The sequence below is a fragment of the Cydia fagiglandana genome, chromosome 12, assembly GCF_963556715.1.
Source record: "Cydia fagiglandana chromosome 12, ilCydFagi1.1, whole genome shotgun sequence".
In the NCBI taxonomy this organism is placed as follows: domain Eukaryota; kingdom Metazoa; phylum Arthropoda; class Insecta; order Lepidoptera; family Tortricidae; genus Cydia; species Cydia fagiglandana.
The window spans coordinates 6,295,531-6,320,744 of NC_085943.1; the positions used below are offsets into that span (position 1 = coordinate 6,295,531).

Genomic DNA, 25,214 nt, shown 5'->3' on the forward strand with positions numbered 1-25,214 from the left:
AGTCTCAGACTGCTCTTACCTATAGTACAGTCATTATATCCAAAAAACCGACCCTACCCGTGAATAATTAGTTCTTGGATTTTTTTTTCGTAGGTCCCTCGGGGGGGTCACTGGGAGGGTAAATTCAAAAAGTAGGCTGAATCAGGCTCCTGCGTATATTCCAAAAATGGTTTTTTTTTCCAAAAAAACGGTTTTTCTTCAATAACTCGGCCATTTTTGATTTTACAGTAAAACCGAAAAGACAAAAACTGTAGGAAATTTGATTCTCTACAAGTTAGTCCAGTCATTATATCCAAAAAACCGTCCTTCCCGTGAATAATCAGTTCTTGGATTTTTTTTTCGTACGTCCCTCGGGGGAATCACTGGGAGTGTAAATTCAAAAAGTAGACTGAATCAGGGTCCTGAAAATATTCGAAAAACGGTTTTTCTTGAATAACTCGGTCATTTTTGATTTTACAGTAAAACCGTGAGGACAAAAATTTTAGAAAATTTGATTCTCTACAAGTTTGTTTCCCTTCATTTATGCCTTTAGCGTGGAACATAGGAGATAATGATAATATTTTGAATTTGTCGCGTTTTTCAGGTTTAATTTCAGTCTACTTTTTGAATTTACACTCCCAGTGATTCCCCCGAGGGACGTACGAAAAAAAAATCCAAGAACTGATTATTCACGGGAAGGGTCGGTTTTTTGGATATAATGACTGGACTAACTTGTAGAGAATCAAACTTCCTACAATTTTTGTCCTTACGGTTTTACTGTAAAATCAAAAATGGCCGAGTTATTGAAGACAAACCGTTTTTTTGGAAAGAAACCATTTTTCGAATATACCCAGGAGCCTGATTCAGCCTACTTTTTGAATTTACACTCCCAGTGACCACCCCGAGGGACCTACGAAAAAAAAATCCAAGAACTAATTATTCACGGGTCAAAATCTATAATGACTGTACTACTAGTTTCAAAAGATACCTGGTTCTCCTGTGATCTTATACCTTTACTCATCATCTTCGACTGTGCTTCCATCTCCATCCATTTACCTTTTCTATGACTCCTTTCGTAACATTCGCTGACATAGGCAGAGCCGGTTCCGGACCCATTATATTCCGTCTCCGCCTCCATCCTCGCCAACAAACTGCAACCGCAGTTTGGCGAGGAATATAATTCGTGACAAAAATGTTGTGTACTTCATGATAAATAAATTTAAAAAATATCCTCGCCAGTTCGTGCGCCGTCTCATTTCCCGTCACTCCCTAGTGTCCTAGGTACCCATGCCACCGCGACACTTCTTTATTTGCCTATCGAGTTAAGCTCTTCTCGACATTCTCTTACGAGAGAGGAGGTGTTCGATATTTTCTTTAGTGACTTTAGTGCTGCCTACTGGCTATCTGTATATATTACAATCAGTACAATAGCGCCTTCTTGCTGCACACTCTCTTTAACTATACGTGCACAGCGGGCTATTGCACATACCTCTGCTTGGAATACGCATATCTGCACAGTGATATTGATACTTGCTCTCCCAGTTTAGGGATCACTATGCTAGTTTCGTTGAGCTTCTTCTTGAGCCATTCGTAAAGCAGATGGTCGTCGGGTGTCTGACTTCCACCTTCCAGTTGTCTCTCTCTCCTATATTGTACCCTGTATTTCTTATCAATTATCTCCTGCCTTTTTATTAGGTCGGTATTGGCCATCAACATCTCAAATTTTGATGGTGCCTCTCTTTGTATCAGCGCGTGCCTCTTGTCCACGTAGCTTCTCCATTCCTTACATGCTTTCATTCTATAGCACTGTTCAGTAGCTCTTCTCCACCCCATTCCAAGCTTCAAACCTAGCATTACCTCCAATTGCATGTGTCAGGGTCGTTCTCATATCCCCATATAGCACCCTGGGTAGTACATATCACTGCCATGTAGATCCAGCGGATTTCTACTTCTCTCGTGTCGAGGTTCCTATAAAACTCTAAACAGTAGATGCCCAGAAAGCAGCGGTGCTGACAGCCCTGACTGTCGCGTCCCTCAGGTCAGATTCCGAGCATTGACATAGTGCCCTTTTGCATTGACATAGTGTTCTTATGGCTTTTGCCGTCTGCTCCTTGATGTGACTTTGTATCTGATCTGAGCGTACTGTCTAGAGTAACTTCCAGATATTTCAGCTCATTCACCATTTCTAGTTCTATACCTTGCATCTTTATGGGTTTCATCTCTTTTATTCTTCTATTAGTGAATAACACTAGCTTTGTTTTCGACGGATTGAGATCCAGTCCTCTCTCTATACACGTATCATTATATCTCTTACGACCTTAAAAACCGTCCCTCTCACTAGTAACACTCCGTCGTCAGAGTAAGCCTGCATGTACATACCCCCCTGTTGAACTCTTTCACCATTGAGTCTAGTAGTAGGCACTACATCAGGGGGGGACAGACACCACCCTTGTGGGAACGAACCCTCTTTTTGGACTAATTGTTTAATCTCTAATCTCAGCTGGGAGGCTACTTTCGACTTCGAGCCTCAAGCCTCAAGGATTTGAGTACATTATTGTCAACAATAATGTACTCAAATATATCTTGTGATGATAAATCAAGTAACTTTTTACGTCAAAACGCCGTAAACTGTTTTTAGTCACATTTATTAGATTACCTTTTCATGCTTGGCGTATATGTAAATCATATAATACAATGAGTCCAATCGACACTGAAGCAGGGGTGCGAAACTCCTGAGATCGGTCAAACTCGGCTCCGCTCGGCTCAGCATTGCTCCGAGCAATTATTAGGGTTGGCACCACTTGACTTCCTTCTGCGTGCACGACCACAGATAAGATAATCACTTGAATTTTGACAACCCAACCCAAGGGATAGCATGATTCGACCCTGAACCGCTGTCAAACTTCGGTTTTGTAGGAAGTTTCCTTTCTGTACGGTAGTACTATTATTTATTCTGTGACTGAAGTGACTACTTTTTGGGTTTTTTATTGTTTGCTTATTTCTATATACTTATTATTAGATGACAAGGACCAGTTTATAACCACGTTTTGTTGGTTATTTAAATATCTTTCATTTGATATATCACTCGTTTAAAAATGTTAGGTAGTTTTTGATATACAGTACAGCATTCTCAGTCGCGCCCGCACCTCCAAGTAACCGAGCGCGCGCGGTTCGCTGCGCCGCGCCCGCGGTATAATCATCGTAGTTTACTTATTTATTATCGGATTCACATAATTAAAGAAGTAACGTGTAGCTTAATCATCTACCTAAATTATTTATATAACATATTTTTTATCTAAGTGGACGTTGTCATTGTGTTTTTTGGGCTACAAAAAAAAGACCAATGTTATGTTTTCAGATTTTTGTAATTAAAAAAATAATTAATTAAATTACACTTTTAGTTACATGGCATGTTTTAACCTACATTTCACCAGCTATCACAGGACACCTCATTTTTGAAAATCTGATAATAACTTGCCGAGTAATTATCTAAAATTTGAAACCCGGGACCGCCATCTTTGTGACGTCACAGTTAACCCCCCCACAGTCTTAGAAAGTGACAAGTCCTTATTTCGTACTCAGTACACTCTACCGAATACAACCATACCACTTGTCAGTAGTATACTGTCCAGTCACATCGATTAGTGTTGGAGGCCCCCTGGCCGCTGTACTAGATCATGAATACGTTGATTCCGATAAAGAAATCAGGCCGGCAGGGAGCCTTATTAGGTAGGTACCTACTTCTTTATATTATATTTAGTTAGTTTACGGACCCGGGTATGTCCTTAAACTACGTCCAAAACCACCGGTGGACGGGCAGCAAGGTCCCTCAAATTCGGTGTACTCGACTGCGATCGCCAACCCGCCTGCCAAGCGTGGCGATTATGGCATTCACCCCCCATCCGGCACGTATGGAGGTCCAAGGGGGAGGCCTTTTTTCACCAGTGGACGTCTTATGTCTGAGATGATGATGACTTATTTAGTTACCTTTTAACTTATTATGTATGTGAAACAAAGGAAATTATTTAGCGTTTTCACCTTCGAGTGCTTATTTACTTGCATGTTTGCCGCAAAACCTACATGCTGTCGCCATTACTAATTGAAAAGACCATTTAGTTTCCCAACTCGTCAGCCTCCGCAAGGTAACGTCTGCCCACTGCGCTCCAGTTATCTATATATGCGATGTCACATGCAAATATCGCACAACTATATGTCAGTTTCATTGTGATTGGCACCTACTTTTAATATGCTTAGTCATCAGGTTAAGTATCGATACGACTTTCTGACCTTCAAGAAAAGAGCGTACTTATTTTAAATGCCGGCAATACACTTACAACCGATTTGGTGTTGCAGGTGTCCATGGGCGGCTGTAGTTGCTTATCATCGGGCGATTCATGTGCTCATTTACCTTCTATATCATAAAAATGTAAACATTTTCAAGATAGAAGACTTACTCGTAACTTTTTTTTAATGCAAGACAATAGAAGAATAGGTTCCAATAATGAGAAGAAGTAAATATAGTAAGTTGTGCCGATCTTGCATCGGCCTCCATAGTTATCAAAAACGATGCCTCCATAAAGTAGAATTCGTTCGTAAATTAAAGCCAATACAATTAGTTCATTTACGTACCTAATTAAGAACGTAGTCTAAGACTTTTAATATGTGTAGTGCGGTAAGTAAATAGATGTTACTCTAAAACTATTTGAATTGACCAAGTTGGTGGCAAATAGTTCATTCAAAAAGCGAATTTAATAGCTTAGCCACAAGGTTCAAATTGCGATGACTGTTGTAGGTAGTCGGTCATCTCACAATGTGTATAAACGCAGGATATGGTCGCCGGAGGCTGCTTACAGAGATGTCTAACATCGCTAAGCCAAGTTCAGTCGTGCCAGCATAAGATGGTCCTCACGTACTCCCTCATTTTACGTATGTAGAGGCCACACTTATCTGGTTACGTGAGGTTGAGATATTAGAATAAGAGGCTGATCTTCCGGCCGCGCTTCCCGAGACACACCTGGCTTCCTATCGTCATGCTGCCGTATTCGAACTTCAAGATATTCACAAGAGACGACACGTACTAGATCCATTCTAGATACGTTATAGTTTAGATATCAACTAGTTCTCTTTTGCAGCGCAATTCGGGCAACCAATGTCACTTTTACGTTAGATAGAGTAAGATATCTATTAGATGTGAATTGGATCTCTAAGTCATATCCTATGGGAAATCGTCCAAGAGTATCTCCAGAATCGCGCAAATGTCAAATTTGACAGGTTAGATCTTAAACATATCGTTATCGTATCTTGGTGATGTCTAAAAGATATCTAATAGATATCTATTTCAAAATCCGAATCGGGCCCATGATCTCGGTCGTGTTAATAGCCTAGGAAATTGAACTTGAGACACATTAGTACACATGTTATTACCCTTTGATTCCAGTATTATAAATACATTTTCACACACACACACTCAGAGAAGTCGGAAAATTTTACAAATAGTAGGCTCGAAACTTTGTGTGTATCTGCTTGCAGAATTAGCGACTTATACCGGGTGTGGCCTGTAATATGAGCAAAAAATTTAACTGTAGGCTGTACTCCTCATACTGATCAACATTTGTTCAGCGACTTTTGAAAATAACTTGTACTTTGATTTTTAATACACTTTAAAGGTTATTCAAAGACGCAATGTATTGCGAATTTTGTTATGTTTAAGGCTTGACAAGCGACGTCAATCACAATGATATGGCGTGGCGATCGCATCCATTGAAGATAATATTTATTTTGTATGAAAAATAGGGAGTCTAAATACCTCATAATTTTTAAAAGTTGTTGAACAAAAGTGTCACCGTTTGAGGAGTACAATCTATGTTTTAATTATTTGCTCGTGTTACAGGCCACACCCGGTATAATCAAACCTTGATTAGCGCCTACTGCCAAACCCCCGCTTGTTCGATCAGATTAAACATCCTTATTAAGTGATCTAGGCGTTCACAAGGTTTACAGGTGCCTTATTAATATAATATACCTTTATTATAAGCACGGTCTATTTTGAGACATCTCTATAAATGCACTGAGGCATAATTATAAGAAAACTGAATATACCTACCTACACCACTAGCCAAACTTGACTTGTTGGTTGACTGGTACGGTCAGCCAAGAAAGTGGTTTACCACTTTTCGACTCTATTATCTGATGATAGAGTCGAAAAGTGGCAAACCACTTTCTTGGCTGACTGTACATTAAGTTCGCCATTTGTACAATTTTGTGTCGTGTAAATAAAGTTCCGAAAATAAATAAATATTCCCGTTTCGCTGTCGCATCGCTGGCTGGGTGGAATCTTTGGAAAGCCGCCGAAACTACTTTATTATTGCCTATTTAGGATTTAATCTGGTCAGGAAACATTATACAATATTATCTCATTTTACCGATTTAAATTGTCATAACTAACATAAACAAAATAGATAACAATTAAGTATGCAGTTAAAATATGAATCAGGCGTCTCGATTATGAAATTTCCCGTCATATAACATAGGTATTAACAAAGCATATCCGGTGCAATGCCTCGGGGTCGGATGTCACTCGACCACGTGTTTATGTCATGCGAATTATTTGGAGATACATTCGATTGGTTTTAATGAACGTTAAACCAATAAACCAATTTTTATCAAGCAGGTACAGGTACAGTACATCTGCGAGCGAAACTACAACTTTTTATATTAAAATTGAAAAATTCATCGTTGCTGAACATAGTTAGTCAAGTGCGATCGGACATCGGACTGTAATCGTTTTTATTCTTATCTATTTTGCATACGGGGGTTAGCGAATACGAATGATACAAGTTTTTAAAGGGTTGGCATCATGCATGTGACATCCCTGGAGTTTCAAACGTTCAAACTTCAACCGATATCTGTAGCAACAGGCAGCCGTTGATATGCTTGTTTAACACCAACGTGGTAAAAGAAACAGTCTACTTTGCCGTCATAAAAATAAACATAATCTTTCTCTCTGTGCGGCGGAAGGGTTGTGTTATGTTATTAAATCACATCCAGTTCCGATCGGACTTAATGCGCTCTTACACGCTATCTGGCAGGAAGCTGGACAGGATGAAAATTAATGCAGACGCGATCTGGGCGAACGGAGGATAGGACGGGACGGACGTCTAAATTATTATTATTCTCTTTATTCATTATTCTTCTTAGGCTAGGGTTTAATAATATGAATATAAAAGTAAAATATGAAAACACTTACAAAACAATAAAAAATACATATAAACACATTATAAAAAACCTAACCTAGGGTGCCGCCGGCAGCGGAGCAGGGTCCAAGCTGCCGGTGGTCAGGGCCGCAGAGTAAGGAATCGACGTACTATACGCGCCGTGTCCAAAATTACCGCCTTCTGCATCTGATCCTTGATCCAACCACCCAGCGAGAGTCTCTCTAGGTGTTGGTCGAGACTCTTCGCTATGAGACCGTTCGCTGACACGATTATAGGAACAATGATTATTATTATTTATATAAATACATGCAAATGCATGAGTCACTCTGTCATTGAAATTAACGAAAAAGTCTTCTTAGAGATTATGCACTAAAAGGAAGTATTTTTTATGGATGGCTAGAAATTTTTTAATTGGCCGAGAAAATTTTCCTATCACAGCTTTCATGATGGCAGTCAAACATAATAAATGTCAATAAAGACAATAGCTGGGGTTCTAAGGTCCACCACCTTGCATTTTGGAGACAAAGCAAACCGCTTGGAACAGGTGTTCCTGGGGATGATCTGAGCCGATTAAGCCCGGTTGCCAAGAGGTTCCACCCAGCAGGTGGGCAGGGGAGGGGGGGCAAAAGTGGCTCCGGCGCGCCTCACTCTAAGCTATATATCTGCATACATCTAGCAAGTATATCAAGTTTGGTGTCTTTTTCGTGTAATTCGAGGATGAAGAATTCATTTCTGTGACTAAATTTTCACTCTTCCATACAAAAAAATCGAGAAATTAAAAATTCCAAAAAAATCTTTTTACTTTTTTTTTCGAAAATCCTCTACATAATTAAAACTATGAGGATTTGCTCTAGAAAAAAAATACCTGTGAATAGCCCAGTTATCCTACTATATAGAATAGTAAACTTGTTAAACATTTTTTTTTCATAACTCTGATAAAAAAAATGTTTTGTGTCGCGCGGCGTACCTGCATTGTAAGAGCGGTATGCAGCGTTTAGGATTTTTAAGTATGTTTCGATGGTTTCTGATAAGTTGTTATTCTTCTGGTTGTAGAAAATTACTTCTGGACGTGATATATATACAAATATAAATTAAACGTATAAATATAGATGTTGGGAAAACTTTCGCCAATAGAGTTATTATAAATGTGATAAAATTAACAAAGCAGATGTTTGATTAAAATGCGGGTTAAAATACGAGTAAGATATATATTGTTCGCAATTGCCGCTACATGCCCATGGGTCCGTGCATTTTAGTTTTTTCTTAACGCAGTTGCACCTCCCTGCGCATTTTGTTTTGCAGCGGCAACGAATAAGCTCTAAACAATCAGCAGCCGCCGCAGGTAGGCTTGTACATATGGGCTCCCAATAACCATTTTGTTTGGACCAGCTCCAGTCAGCAGGACATGGAAGCTGTTGCTGAGGGGCTATAATCTGTCCCCAAACATAGCCTCCTTGGTAAACTGCACGGAGAATATGTTTACGTAGGTAGCGCATCTTCCATTGGAGGCAGATTCTCTAACTGAAGATTATTTTTTGTAAAAAGTACTTTTCGGCACTCTTTTACACTTGTACTTGTACCTGATCCGAACACTGTAACACAATGCATAGTATCAAAATAATGTCTAAGGACCAATTCACATCTCGTAATTCAAATCTGTTCAGATTTAATATTGTAAGACTCTTACTTGTCATACAAGACAATAACATTTTTTTCCAAAATTGGCTGCTCAATGTTGTTTTGTTTACCGTATTTAAATCCCTCCGGAACATTACAAGGACCACTAAAACCAGGATTGTCAGATCCCTCATATTTCCCACTTTTCTGTATGCTGTATGTCTCACATGGACACTAAGGGCATCCGAAAAACAGAAAGTGAATGCACTAGAGATGTGGTGCTGGAGACGAATGCTGGGCATATCATGGACTGAGCATCAATTATTGAGGAGCTTGGCATTAAAGAGCGGTTGCTTTCTACGGGCAAAACTCGGTACTCAACTTCTTTCGACACGTGTCTCGTCGAGACGGAACCTCTACAGAACGTCTAGTTGTGCAAGAAAGAGTAGGAGGTGACAGGGCTAGGGGAAGATCTCTAATGAGATGTACTGACCAAACCAAATCAGTGTGTCGGTCACAGTAAGCGAATGCTTACGGAAAGCAGCTCTACGGGAGGAATGGCGACGTGTCGTTAAATGAGTCGCTCAAAAGTTTTCATAATGGCCACGACCACTCTATCAAGAGTGTAACGAAGAAGAAGGCCCTCCGTTACAGCAGGATATGCGCTTTAAGCCTGAAATACGCTTTTTTTCCCTTTCCACACTCAAAAGAAACTGTGTTGTAATCTGAAAAGGCGTGGAAGAATGGCAAGACTACTATCCTTTCTGGTCCTGTAAAATAAATCATATATCTATGAGTTACAAATAAAATCATATATTTAAAGAAAGTTTGCAGCACGTGACCATTAGCCCCGTTGACCTGTCTCTTATTGCGGTGACATATTTATTTATTTTATTTACAATTAATGGAAGAACTACAAACGTTAGCTTAAGAAAATGCAATAACATGGCACGAGAGGAACAGGTGATTCTTTCCTGTTCCAATCCTCCATTAATTGTAAATAAAATAAATATGTCACCGCAGTATACGAGACAGCTCACCAGGGCAATTGGTCAAGTGCTGCAAACTTTCTTTAAATATATGATTTTATTTGTAACGCATAGATATATAATTTATTTTACAGGACCAGAAAGGTCAGAAGTCTTGTCATTCTTCCACACCTTTTCAGGTTGCGACACTGTTTCTTTTTTGTATGGACAGGGAAAAAAGCGTATTTCAAGCTTGGAGCGCATATCCTGCCGTAACGGAGGGGTTTAAATACGGCAAACAAGGCAATATTGAGCAGGCATTGCCAATATTGATAAAAATTGTTATTGTCTTGTATGGCAAGTAAGAGTCTTACAATAGTAAGTATGGACAGATTTGAATTACGAGGTGTGAATTGGCCCCTAGACGTTATTTTAACAAAATGCATAGTATTTTGTTACTGATTTTACGAGTACATCAGGTACAAGTACGAGTGCAAAAGAGTGCCGAAAAGTACTTTTTACAAAAAAAAAATCTTCAGTTAGAGAATCTGCATCCAATGGAAGATGCCCTACCCACGTAAACATATTTCTCCGTGCAGCTTACCAAGGAGGCTATGTTTGGGGACAGATTATAGCCCCTCAGCAACAGCTTCCATGTCCTGCTGACTGGAGCTGGTCCAAACAAAATGGTTATTGGGAGCCCATATGTACAAGCCTACCTGCGGCGGCTGCTGCTTGTTTAGAGCTTATTCGTTGCCGCTGCAAAACAAAATGGGCAGGAAGGTGCAACTGCGTTAAGAAAAAACTAAAATGCACGGACCCATGGGCATGTAGTGGCAATTGCGAACAATATATATCTTACTCGTATTTTAACCCGCATTTTAATCAAACATCTGCTTTGTTAATTTTATCACATTTCTAATAACTCTATTGGCGAAAGTTTTCCCAACATCTATATTTATACGTTTAATTTATATTTGTATATATATCACGTCCAGAAGTAATTTTCTACAACCAGAAGAATAACAACTTATCAGAAACCATCGAAACATACTTAAAAATCCTAAACGCTGCATACCGCTCTTACAATGCAGGTACGCCGCGCGACACAAAACATTTTTTTTATCAGAGTTATGAAAAAAAAATGTTTAACAAGTTTACTATTCTATATAGTAGGATAACTGGGCTATTCACAGGTATTTTTTTTCTAGAGCAAATCCTCATAGTTTTAATTTTGTAGAAGATTTTCGAAAAAAGAAGTGAAAAGATTTTTTTGGAATTTTTGATTTCTCGATTTTTTTGTATGGAAGAGTGAAAATTTAGTCACAGAAATGAATTCTTCATCCTCGAATTACACGAAAAAGACACCAAACTTGATATAGTTGCTAGATGTATGCAGATATATAGCTTAGAGTGAGGCGCGCCGGAGCCACATTTGCCCCCCCTCCCCTGCCCACCTGCTGGGTGGAACCTCTTGGCAACCGGGCTTAATCGGCTCAGATCACCCCCAGAAACACCTGTTCCAAGCGGTTTGCTTTGTCTCCAAAATGCAAGGTCCCCTTAGAAAACAGGACCTTAGAACTTCTGCTACAACTATCTCTGCGACTTTTTTGAAATTAGTACCTATTAGGTACGAATTTACTCTATTAGGTTTTAAGCCACCAGTCTGTTTCGAAAATTAGTAAAAAATCTCCAAGTAAAAGACAGACCATAATTATTAACCGGTAGATACTGTACAAAAGTAACATAAGTTAGTCACAACAACGCTACAAATTTCAAAAATTGTCTCATAATATCCCTCTTCCAATTTGAGGTCGTCAAAAGAACCAGAATCTCTGTCCTGTTCCGTGGTTATTTAGTTTTTCTAAGCTTTCGTGCAGCTCAGAAAGCCGCATGTACATTTATGTCGGTGTATACTTAGGCCTTTTGGTGAGACATTGTCAGCAACGTTATTCCAAGTGGTTGCGGTTGTTCTCGAGCCCTTTCTCCATCTTAGAGCATTCCTGGTTGTATTTCATCTCAATAAATCTCTATATTTAATAAATAGCACGAGTTTTTTGCCTATTGATCTACGAGTATCTTCTATATGTTTTAAGCCAAAGGAACCCAAAACTCAAAACGAAAGGAAGACTCCTTATTAGGATTAGTCCGTTTATGATGTTTTCTTTTACCGGGAATCACTACCCCCAGCTTGTCTCACGAGTTACCGCTAGGACAACTTAGGCATCAAATGCTTTTAAAGTTAGTCTCTGTCTTATACGTTTGAATTCAGAGAGCCAAACTTGCTTCCTGAAAACCTAGGATGAAGCACACCTACATTACATTACATCCTCGCATCGCTCGAAAAGATGGCACCATGCCTTTGGCCTATCCTCGAGTAGATGGCGATTCTTCAAATTCTCTTTGCCTAAGCGAAAGCTCTCCTTCGCTCGGTTGTCGATGGGAATATGAGCGTGGTCGGAAACGGCGGCTGGCGGCCGAAGGAAATGGACCACTATTTATTGACGTCAGTATTCTGCCCTTCAATCACTGCCACGGTTTTTACAGCCTTACTTTGTGGTCAGCTAAGCTTGGGTCCGGTGCTCCCGGTCATTACTGTATTAAATGATACCTGAATGTCATTTATCATTTAGTATCAATATGCAATATTGCTGGAGATGTTGTGAATGTTGCGAGGGATGACGTGCCGATGGTCTTACAAAAGAGTATGCCGAAATCCGTGCGAATTTGAGGAGAAAAAAGTAAACAAAATCTACCCTCAAATTGCTCCTTAAGCGAGTTGAGGGTAGATGAAAACATTACATGATCAAATAATGTAGGTTAAAGTCAGGTTGTTCAGTAACTGATGCAGGCGGTTTTGTATTTGGTTGGTTAACCAATAAATGTTATAAGGTTAAAACTACCCGAAATTGTACAAATTGTTTGTTTACTTTTTTTAAATACCTAAAGATACAGACTATAGACTCCAAAGCAGCAGCTGAGGACGCAAACGGAATAAACGCTTAGATAAGAGAGTGTTTCAATAGTTCAGGCAGAAATCGCAAATGTATTTTACAGAATGACCCAAAAATGCGTTAGTACCTAGAAGTCCTAGAATGGAAAATTGCATAAATTTTCTTACCGACACATATACACAATGTCATTAAAAATTAAAACTACAGTCATATACCTAACTAAAACAAAACATCCTCCTTTGGCTTTGATATACAAATGCAAAGCTTTGTTACAATTATCAACACCGTGCACATTAAAAAAAAATATTAGGTATCTACGTCAAACGGTCTCTGAGAAAAACGCATTTAACTGATTTGCAAAACCGAAGTAATCCCATAAGTATTCCGTGAACAAAGTTCTGTATACGGAACACTAATTAACAACGTATTTTTGGGCCATTCCTGTAATTTCTATGCCACAAAACTTTGGGTACCCGCAAATGAGAGTTTACAGTAAGAAAATAACGAACCCTAATCGCTGTCTTCTAATTAGGTCCGCATAAAAACAGCATTATAACATCAGTGCGGGTCCCGTTAGACATAATCGGCCGTGATAGACGGATGTCCTCCGTGCCGTTACCGGGATATAGGCCGCAACGGTGCCGGCTGCTGGAACGTGTCATTATGGATGCTCGCTACTTGAACGTGTCCGTCGACAACGAGATCTTAAAAAGAGTAACGTCATGAAGAATTAAAAAAACTTTCATTGTTGTAAAAGACATAAGCTCCAAATTATAAGTTTCAGTCATGTCAATTTTTCAGTTTTAAATTAAGTTTATTACGTACCAGAAAAAAAACTTTTAATTATTAAAATAAATATTCTTATCAATTTACTTAGGTACTCATACTCATTTGTACCTACTACTTCTTGTTCTTAATGCCTAGTAGATATATGAATGCGTATATATTTCTTCAGGACTTGTTTCTTTTCTTTGTTAAGTTTTCTAATTATTTCTTCCCCTTGATAAAAACCGATAGTAAAAGTTAAAATTTGTCAATAGAGAAGAGTAAAATTACTGAAATTGAAAAATCGATAATTGGGTTTTAATGGAATTATACATTATACACATATACCTGTATCACGATAACTAATTTTATTAATCCTAAAATCATGACAATCTTACGTCAATTATATAAAAACTACCTACATTCAAGTAACTTAACAGCTGCTTGCATATACACACATGCCCATATCTGCAACTCATTGACATCGCCACCACGCGCATACCAACTCATACTTGCAACATAGTATATTTTTCACTGCCGCGTCTTGAAAAATAAACTTTATCCCATCTCGCACAAGGTAGACTTTTATAAAACTGTATTCATTCGGATACGTCGATGAAAAGGTAAGCGTACTGTATTAAATACTTGTTTTCCCAAGATTGCCGCGTGGTGATTGGCCATTCATAAAGTTGTGCTGAATGAACCGCAGGAAGCGGGTGTCGTGGAGCGAGGCAAATTGCGCGCAGCCTCTGCTTACGTCACCTCCCATTACGTGGATTGGGAGATTGTCTCGAGTTTTAAGAGATGAGTCTGAAATTAGAGATAATAACTAGGTTTCCAAACAGTAGGTAGCTTCAAAAGTGTGTAAAGCTCCCGTACCGAACAATCTTCTGGGGCATTCCATATAAAGGTCTACTTTCTCGGGGATGTGACGCGTACGGCAACTACCTTAACTAATTGCAGAAATCTGTATATCTGTATCATATACCTTTAAAATTAAAGCTAAGTTATTAAACATTGTCATGGCAAATAGTGGTGTCTTAACTTTATTATAAGTATTTAAAAACGTGCCCGACACTTTTTTGGATACATTTCAGTGCGTTTTGTGGTTTGTAAGGATGTTATTGTTACCCTAAGGGGTGAGGGGTGCGTATCGATGGCTATAAACATTTTTATTATAATATCAGTTGCAATAACGCTTATTTAGTATAATTAATAAATGATATAACAACACTTAATATATTTTCATATGATATAAATTATCATTTTATATAAAGATTAATTGATCTAATAACATTTAGCATAACATTCTTCAAGTATAATGCATATTTTCTATACTGAATTTATGATATAAAGTTATTTCATCTAAAGTAGAATTGCTGATATAATGTATTAGATATATAATTCCACATTCGTTATTACACACTAGAAAAAACGACTATTTCTACATATAACGAACTGCTATTTATAACTAGGTAGGTAATAAGGTTAAGAACTGCGACCCCTACACAAAACCAACCGCTACCAGAATACTAGGTTAGGTTAGGTTAAGAACTGCGACCCCTACACTAAACGAACCGCTACCAGAAAAGTAGGTTAGGTTAGGTTAGATTTGCGTCCATTACACAAAACAAACCATACTGGAGTCAGTTACGGATCGCTGCCATATATGACCCAAAAAATTTTTATTAAGCTATGAGCTTCATCACATATGATCTCTGAGTAATTCTAAGCATTTCTAGCCTCGGAGGCGATAAGAAGCGTGCGTCTAGTCGAGGAGGGCGGAGTACAAAGATGGCCGCCACCCGTCATCATTCAAAAAAATCTGTTCTGGTCTTGGTGGCTACTAGGGCAAGTTTGGTATCATTTTCGTATAAACCGAAGACGTGGAATTCATTGCTGATATTTGTTTTTTTCAGTTTCATAGTGATTTTGCAAGAAAAACGTAAAAAGATAAAAATTTGGGATGGAGGTTTTTGCTTTGAGAGCTAATAACTTTTTGTTATGCGAGCCGCCCTCCTCTTTAGACATGGGGATACCTGTGTGTATTTTTTTAACCTATAGGTACCAGAATTATGTCTGTGTACTGGAAACTGCGGACATTAAATATACAGAAAGCATTTTATTCGTCATCATAAAATCTAGCAAAGTAAGCATAGTTACCTACGTAGATACTCGTACTCGACCATTTTGTAAGATAAACGCCGCCTAGCGAGAGTCCAACTACCCGCGCTGCGGTCATTTAATAATTTTTTCACCATCTTTTTGCAGTAGGATATTACTCAACGTGTATATGTTTAGAATCTGCATGAATTACGCTTTATTATAGTATTTTTTATATGATATTTTTGGCCACTATACAAAAGTTATTAGCTCTCAAAGCAAAAACCTCCATCCTAAATTTTCATCTTTTTACGTTTTTCTTGTAAAATTACTATGAAGCTGAAAAAAACAAATATCAGCAATGAATTCTACGTCTCCGGTTTATACGAAAATGATACCAAACTTGCCCTAGTAGCCACCAGGACCAGAACAGATTTTTTTGAATGATGACGGGTGGCGGCCATCTTTGTACCCCCCCTCCCCTTATTGCTTCCCAGGCTTGAAATGCTTAGAATTACTCAAAGATCATATGTGATGAAGCTCATAGCTTAATAAAAAAATTTTGGGTCAACTTCATAACTGACTCCGCTACCACTACCTAATCCGCGTTAAACATTTACATATGTCGTCATAAAAATACCTTTACTATATTATTATACCGAATAATTCTTATATAATAATACTTGTATAATAAATGAGCATTATATCACATGATCGTTATAATAAATGAGTGATATATCAAAAGATAATTATACAAAATGATATGAAACATTTTAATAATATACCAAATGTATATTATACAAAATGAGTTATTATATTTTCTGAAATTATATTAAATGTTGTTATATCTACAGAAAATATATTAATTATTTTTATATCGATCATTACACACCCAGGGGTGAGACAGGTGACAGGTCTTAATTATTAAAGCAACCTATCTATGTATGTTCCAATGATGGAACACCTCTTTGCTAAGAATGTGAAACAGAACCCAGGGTATCTACATTTTCCTATAAGCACAATATGTATAAAATATCTTGAATGCTGTTAATAAAATTAAGCAATTAAAACGGCACAGATAGAATCGGTCAAAAAGATCTTTTGGTAACTTCGTAGGTAGCTGTTCAGATAGTAGTCCCTGTGTAGTTGGTGCCCAAAATTCCGTCGCTCGTCCGTCGCCCGCCGCGTTATAACCGCACTCGTTAGTTTTTGCCGGTATTAACCTCAAATACGTGCCCAAATCACAGACGTGATAGTCTACTTTATGTCTCAACTTTCTATATATTGTGACGTGTAGGTATTATGTACCTAGTACCTGTTATAATCCGTCTTACATGTAATCTCAAGTCCGTTCAAGCAAAGTTTGCACCGAATTAGCAGTGACAATGTTTGAGATCGTCATACTTTACCCTTGACCAAGTACCTGGCGTAAAAACTTTGCCGCGTGGTGATTGGCCATTCATAAAGTTGTGCTGAATGAACCGCAGGAAGCGGGTGTCGTGGAGCGAGGCAAATTGCGCGCAGCCTCTGCTTACGTCACCTCCCATTACGTGGATTGGGAGATTGTCTCGAGTTTTAAGAGATGAGTCTGAAATTAGAGATAATAACTAGGTTTCCAAACAGTAGGTAGCTTCAAAAGTGTGTAAAGCTCCCGTACCGAACAATCTTCTGGGGCATTCCATATAAAGGTCTACTTTCTCGGGGATGTGACGCGTACGGCAACTACCTTAACTAATTGCAGAAATCTGTATATCTGTATCATATACCTTTAAAATTAAAGCTAAGTTATTAAACATTGTCATGGCAAATAGTGGTGTCTTAACTTTATTATAAGTATTTAAAAACGTGCCCGACACTTTTTTGGATACATTTCAGTGCGTTTTGTGGTTTGTAAGGATGTTATTGTTACCCTAAGGGGTGAGGGGTGCGTATCGATGGCTATAAACATTTTTATTATAATATCAGTTGCAATAACGCTTATTTAGTATAATTAATAAATGATATAACAACACTTAATATATTTTCATATGATATAAATTATCATTTTATATAAAGATTAATTGATCTAATAACATTTAGCATAACATTCTTCAAGTATAATGCATATTTTCTATACTGAATTTATGATATAAAGTTATTTCATCTAAAGTAGAATTGCTGATATAATGTATTAGATATATAATTCCACATTCGTTATTACACACTAGAAAAAACGACTATTTCTACATATAACGAACTGCTATTTATAACTAGGTAGGTAATAAGGTTAAGAACTGCGACCCCTACACAAAACCAACCGCTACCAGAATACTAGGTTAGGTTAGGTTAAGAACTGCGACCCCTACACTAAACGAACCGCTACCAGAAAAGTAGGTTAGGTTAGGTTAGATTTGCGTCCATTACACAAAACAAACCATACTGGAGTCAGTTACGGATCGCTGCCATATATGACCCAAAAAATTTTTATTAAGCTATGAGCTTCATCACATATGATCTCTGAGTAATTCTAAGCATTTCTAGCCTCGGAGGCGATAAGAAGCGTGCGTCTAGTCGAGGAGGGCGGAGTACAAAGATGGCCGCCACCCGTCATCATTCAAAAAAATCTGTTCTGGTCTTGGTGGCTACTAGGGCAAGTTTGGTATCATTTTCGTATAAACCGAAGACGTGGAATTCATTGCTGATATTTGTTTTTTTCAGTTTCATAGTGATTTTGCAAGAAAAACGTAAAAAGATAAAAATTTGGGATGGAGGTTTTTGCTTTGAGAGCTAATAACTTTTTGTTATGCGAGCCGCCCTCCTCTTTAGACATGGGGATACCTGTGTGTATTTTTTTAACCTATAGGTACCAGAATTATGTCTGTGTACTGGAAACTGCGGACATTAAATATACAGAAAGCATTTTATTCGTCATCATAAAATCTAGCAAAGTAAGCATAGTTACCTACGTAGATACTCGTACTCGACCATTTTGTAAGATAAACGCCGCCTAGCGAGAGTCCAACTACCCGCGCTGCGGTCATTTAATAATTTTTTCACCATCTTTTTGCAGTAGGATATTACTCAACGTGTATATGTTTAGAATCTGCATGAATTACGCTTTATTATAGTATTTTTTATATGATATTTTTGGCCACTATACAAAAGTTATTAGCTCTCAAAGCAAAAACCTCCATCCTAAATTTTCATCTTTTTACGTTTTTCTTGTAAAATTACTATGAAGCTGAAAAAAACAAATATCAGCAATGAATTCTACGTCTCCGGTTTATACGAAAATGATACCAAACTTGCCCTAGTAGCCACCAGGACCAGAACAGATTTTTTTGAATGATGACGGGTGGCGGCCATCTTTGTACCCCCCCTCCCCTTATTGCTTCCCAGGCTTGAAATGCTTAGAATTACTCAAAGATCATATGTGATGAAGCTCATAGCTTAATAAAAAAATTTTGGGTCAACTTCATAACTGACTCCGCTACCACTACCTAATCCGCGTTAAACATTTACATATGTCGTCATAAAAATACCTTTACTATATTATTATACCGAATAATTCTTATATAATAATACTTGTATAATAAATGAGCATTATATCACATGATCGTTATAATAAATGAGTGATATATCAAAAGATAATTATACAAAATGATATGAAACATTTTAATAATATACCAAATGTATATTATACAAAATGAGTTATTATATTTTCTGAAATTATATTAAATGTTGTTATATCTACAGAAAATATATTAATTATTTTTATATCGATCATTACACACCCAGGGGTGAGACAGGTGACAGGTCTTAATTATTAAAGCAACCTATCTATGTATGTTCCAATGATGGAACACCTCTTTGCTAAGAATGTGAAACAGAACCCAGGGTATCTACATTTTCCTATAAGCACAATATGTATAAAATATCTTGAATGCTGTTAATAAAATTAAGCAATTAAAACGGCACAGATAGAATCGGTCAAAAAGATCTTTTGGTAACTTCGTAGGTAGCTGTTCAGATAGTAGTCCCTGTGTAGTTGGTGCCCAAAATTCCGTCGCTCGTCCGTCGCCCGCCGCGTTATAACCGCACTCGTTAGTTTTTGCCGGTATTAACCTCAAATACGTGCCCAAATCACAGACGTGATAGTCTACTTTATGTCTCAACTTTCTATATATTGTGACGTGTAGGTATTATGTACCTAGTACCTGTTATAATCCGTCTTACATGTAATCTCAAGTCCGTTCAAGCAAAGTTTGCACCGAATTAGCAGTGACAATGTTTGAGATCGTCATACTTTACCCTTGACCAAGTACCTGGCGTAAAAACTTACCTTGGTTAGGCTCTATATTCTTAACCCTTAAGTACATACTTTACCTTTGACCGTCTTTTTGCATTTTTTTGGGTGATTAAAAAATGCCTATCAAAGAGTTTACATAAGAATTATTTGCCCCCATTGTTAACATCCGAACGAACTATTGCCAAAGCTTTTAACAGCATTCCCCACTGATTGTTTGTGAAAACGGGCGCATTGTGAACATTCCACGACACGTTAATTTTCCCAGAGACGTGACCTATTGAACCGGATGCTGGCCGTGACCGGAAGCCCCCCTTGCATCTCAAAATGACCGCGACGAATCATAGACGGAGAACACACGGTGCGATGTGCCACTGAGCAAGCTCCGTAGTTTATTAGCCGTAGAAATTCCAAAAACGTAGAGATCATCTATGGAAATTTTAAAATTCCTGCTTTCAAGTCTACCATAAGGTCTACAGACACGATACGCTTGTACCTACTTACCTACTTAAATTCAATACGCTAAGAATCTACTGTAAACTTAGCAACTTAACATGCTTGTTATTAAGTCTCCTATCTCATATTTAACAATCTAAATTTTTTTTGTGGAAGGGCAAACACTGAACTCATCAATCCACTGTGTCTGCTACGTCGGTCATGCGTTCGTCCCTTAACCAGTCCACAGTCAATCCTTGTATTCTATAGATTAAAAAATACCGGCAACACGATTATATACCTTATACACATGATTATGAGTGTTTCTTGAAACAGTGACCGCTATTATCAGCCGGACACTAGTTTGTTATCTTCATGATATAAAAAATATACAACCTTCCTAAGTTACGCGATTTTTCTTCAAACTTCAACATTTATTCAGCAAATAGTTAGACCACAAGGGCACTTTTAATTACACGTCAACATCGAATTTACATACAATCAAAAATAATAACAATACATCAACAATTTTATAAAATACAACTAACTGCAACTACAAATTCAAACTAACGTATTACAATTACTTAGAGATGCATATGGTCTCTTAATGTCGAATTACATAAAAATAAAACTATAATAATAATATAAAACATACAGATACAAAAACACAAAAAAAACTATAATATTTAGAGGTGTAAATGTCTCTAGGTGTCAGAACTATAAGATTATACAGTTTATCAAATTATCCTTAGAGATGTATAGGGTCTTGTTACGCAATTGAGCTAATCAAAATCATGAAAAGCTCGGATAGCAATGGAGCTCGGCACCGCACTGCCCCGTGTGTTCTGTCCTTAAAAGAGCCGAGGAATTTTTCTACGCGACTGCACTCCGAATATTTGGTCAAGACTCGAGCCCACGGAGCGAACTTTTTTGGGAGCCCGTTTTTTTCTCGCCGCTTCCTGTTGGCTTCACGGATTGCGGATACGAGGTTTTTACACTTTTTACACCACTTGACAGTTACAAAAATGGTTGGAAAGATGGCTTTTTAGATATTTATGACGTCTTTTTTACTGAAAGCGATTTTGCATGTTCTCTTCCTGTGTTCGAAATTTGTAGAAAATCTAGACCGTGTACAGTAAGAATATTTTCAATCCACCCCACATCTGGCGTCTTTCGAGCGTCGGCGTCTACAATTCTGTGGCCGCTGCTCGACGCAACGTCGACGTTGCACGGGTAGTTACCCGTGAAGAAGATGTTCATATCCCGGTCGATATAATAAGTCTAGTGAAATTAACCGTGGATCATTCAAAACTGTTATTTTGAATCCTTGTTTCTTCACATTTCGGGCTTTTCTGTGGCTAGTGGTCGCAATGTTCAAGCCGTCATTACACGCTGCGGAATGGTAACATTCCATTTCTAACCGCAGCTGCACTACCGGTACTGAACGCGTCGGCGCGTCGCTGTCATTGTCAATTTCCATAGTAAAATTAACAGTAGTGCAGCTGTCGTTAGAAATGGACTGTCACCTTAAAGCGTACACCAGCGACCAAGAGCCTAAAACAAATAAATTCCATATTAATGAATGTTTCTTGTCACCAGGCAAACTTTACGCGGCATTGGGCCGCCGCGGCGGGCGCGTCGTAGGCAGCGATCTGCAGACCGGCTCTGCATCATTCCGCGTCCAAGCCCTGATGCCCGTGGCGGAGAGCTTCAAGTTCGCCCTGGAGCTCAGGACCCACACCTCGGGCCTGGCGGCGCCACAACTGCTGTTCAGTCATTGGGAGGTGAGTAAAATACATAAATACTCCTGCAGACCGGGTGCCCTTCAGCGCCCGTGACTCTCTGGTCTCGTGGCCCTGGACTGGAGGTCAGGACTTCCATCCTTCGGCCTGGCGGCAGCTCAACTGTAGTTCAGCTATTGGGAGATAAAGCGGACGTATATTATTTATGGTAACATTCCATTTCTAACCGCAGCTGCATTACTGTCAATTTTACTATGGAAATTGACAATGACAGCGACGCGTTCAGTACCGGTAGTGCAGCTGCGGTTAGAAATGGAACGTGACCATTAGTCACGCCAGTGTTTCTATGTATTTGAATTCACGTTGTAATATGTTACTGATATTTTTATAGCATCTATTGCACTGCGCAACGCCGAATTTCATCGAAAATATAAACCTCGTTTTGTTTATTGTATGGTTAATAATGACGGAAGCAAGTTATTGCTCATCCTAGTCCGCCAGGCGTTTTTATGTAGTCATGACATGATACCAACGACAGATAGATTAAAAGCACCCGTAGCAGTTTTGTAAGCCAACTATGATTTAATTCCAAAAAGAATGGACCACATTTTAAAATATTACCGTCCATGTCTTCCATCACTTCTTTGAAATACCTGCCTCCTCACTCAAGGATGGCAAATTATTTTATATATGTATTTATAATAATACTACCTACTTTTTGTGTTATGTCGTATAACAACGATAAAACCGACACGAAAGTCTGATCATAGGATCTTAGTTGACCACTGTTGCTTATATACGGCTGTTCCATAACCCTAATTGTATAGTGGTAACTAAGATCTATTCTCTCTACCCTATATTATTTACGTCGCTGTCACCTTTAATTCAGCTGCAATCCAAAAAGTTTGATAACCTAGTATTGTAACTGTAACGACTCCACTACTTTAAAGTACATATTAATCGTTCCTTGCTCCAGGTGATAGAAATCGATCCATTCTGGCGTCCCCGTACCGAGGAGGAGTACCTGCAGTGGGGGGAGAAGTGGGACGGCGTGAACCGTGCCAAGGCATACATGGACGCCGTGCGTGCGCGCAAGGGTCTCGCCACCGACAGGCATCTAGTGCAGCACGCCGAGAAGCAGAGGACGCTGTCCAAGAAGAAATAAAACGAACACTGGGATTTATAGTCTGTATCTTTAGGTATTTAAATAAAAGTAAAAATCATCTACGCTCAAATGGCTCCTTAAGCCAGTTGAGGGTAGATGAAAACATTACATGATCAAATAATATAGGTTAAAGTCAGGTCGTTCAGTGACTGATCCAGGTGGTCTTGTATTTGGTTGGTTAACCAATAAATGTTATAACTACTTACCCGAAAATGTACAAATTATTTGTTTCATCATCATCATCATCTCAGCCATAAGACGTCCACTGCTGAACATAGGCCTCCCCCTTACCCCTCCCTAACTATTTGTTTACTTTTCATTAAATACCTAAAGATACAGAGTATAGATATGGAACATCTGGCCGTTTGAAACCATATTTTTTATAGATATATGGAAATTGTTAAAATAATTAAAATATATTTGAGGAAGAACGGTAGTTGCATTTGTACACAACATAAAAAGGTCAAATACGGCTTTCTCTGAACCAAAGATTTTCTTTGGCGGAATTAATCTTTGAGTTTCTAAGATGTATTTAAAAATTGGAGCCACCCAGATTTTTAATGCATGGGAGTAGACATCCTTAGCCTTGTTTAATATCTGTTTAGGTATGGGAACTCTGTTTAGGGTTTGGAATCGTTTTCAGGACCAATCTCGCCAAAGGAAATCCTTGATTCACGAAACGACGTATTTCATAATCATAAGGTACAACTGCGACTATAACGGTTAGCTGTTATTATACAATTAAAGGCCGAGCCACACCGGCTGCGTGTGCAGCACGTTGCGTGGCGTGCGCTGCGTGACGTGCGCAGCACCCCTGTCACACCGGGTGACGCGCACGTCACGCAACGCACGCCACGCAGAGTGCTGTACACGTCACGCAGGCGCACGCTGCAGCTCTGCGTGCACGACCGCCGCCATTTCCGTACTATTCCCTAGTCCCTAGTGTAGCTAGACGATTAGCAATGTTTGATAGCAGTTCATTGGATGAAGAGGAGGCACTCCTCTTACTTTTAACGCAAAATACTCCAACGAAACCTAAAAGAGTGTGGATTCACGAAATCAATGGACTATTTTAATCGAGATACTCGAGAATAAAATTATTGACGACGCACGCACAAAATACACAAGACAAAAAGTATAGCCTAAAACAAAACATAGACTTACCTTCTATTCCAATTGCGACACCGATCTGTTCCCATAACAAGCTTTTATACGTCGAATTTTTATAATCTTTGTGTTTTTGATTATAAATACATTCGTATTTGCGTACTACTTCAATAAGTTTTTCTTTCATTTCGTAATCCATTATAAAAACCTCCACGCGCACCGGCCGAGTTGTAAATAAACACAAGAGAGCCGCGCGTGTACACGCACAGCACCTATGCAGCACCGAGCGGTGCGTGTCCGAACCTGCTCGGTTCGCCCTCTCATAGGGAACGCCGGTAAATACAACGTCATCACTACACGCATCGAAGCGACGTTGCCGCTCCGCTGCGTGCAGGCTTGTACGCAGCACGCAGCCGGTTTGTCTCGTTGGAGCTGCGTTGCGTGCAAGTCACGCGTACGCGCACGTCACGCACACGTCACGCAAGCGGTGTGTCCTCTCTTATGAGTTTTCATATTCTACAACGCAGCGGGACGCGTACGTGCACGCGCACGTCACGCACACGCATCCGGTGTGGTTTGGCCTTACATAACGGTACGCGATAATCTGGCGAAGTACACGCCCGCAAAAGTCGGATTACTCTAATTTTGGATTCGAGTTAGTACCTACCTATTGTCACAACGAATCAGTAATTTATTGGAACTAAAGTGCAAGCATGATAAAGGCAGATTATTATATTTAATGATCAACGAGCACTTCGTAAATCCACGACACCTAAGGATTCATAATATGCTGTTCCAGCTATTTGCTGTGTTATACATAGGTTAATGTTTTATGTTATAAATACAAACATAGCGATGTATGAATTCATCTTAATGCATT

General features: G+C 38.8%; 1 protein-coding gene across 1 annotated transcript in view; it reads left to right on the forward strand.

The window, feature by feature from the left end:
* Positions 1-23,471, forward strand: part of LOC134669473 (elongation factor-like GTPase 1) — a 260,990-nt gene extending 237,519 nt beyond the window's left edge. The window contains exons 10-11 of the mRNA XM_063527056.1: positions 21,920-22,104; positions 23,039-23,471. Coding sequence (XP_063383126.1) covers positions 21,920-22,104; positions 23,039-23,227 — 374 coding nt within the window. The 3' untranslated portion in view covers positions 23,228-23,471. The remainder of the gene's footprint in view (positions 1-21,919; positions 22,105-23,038) is intronic.
* Positions 23,472-25,214: the final 1,743 nt, after the last annotated feature.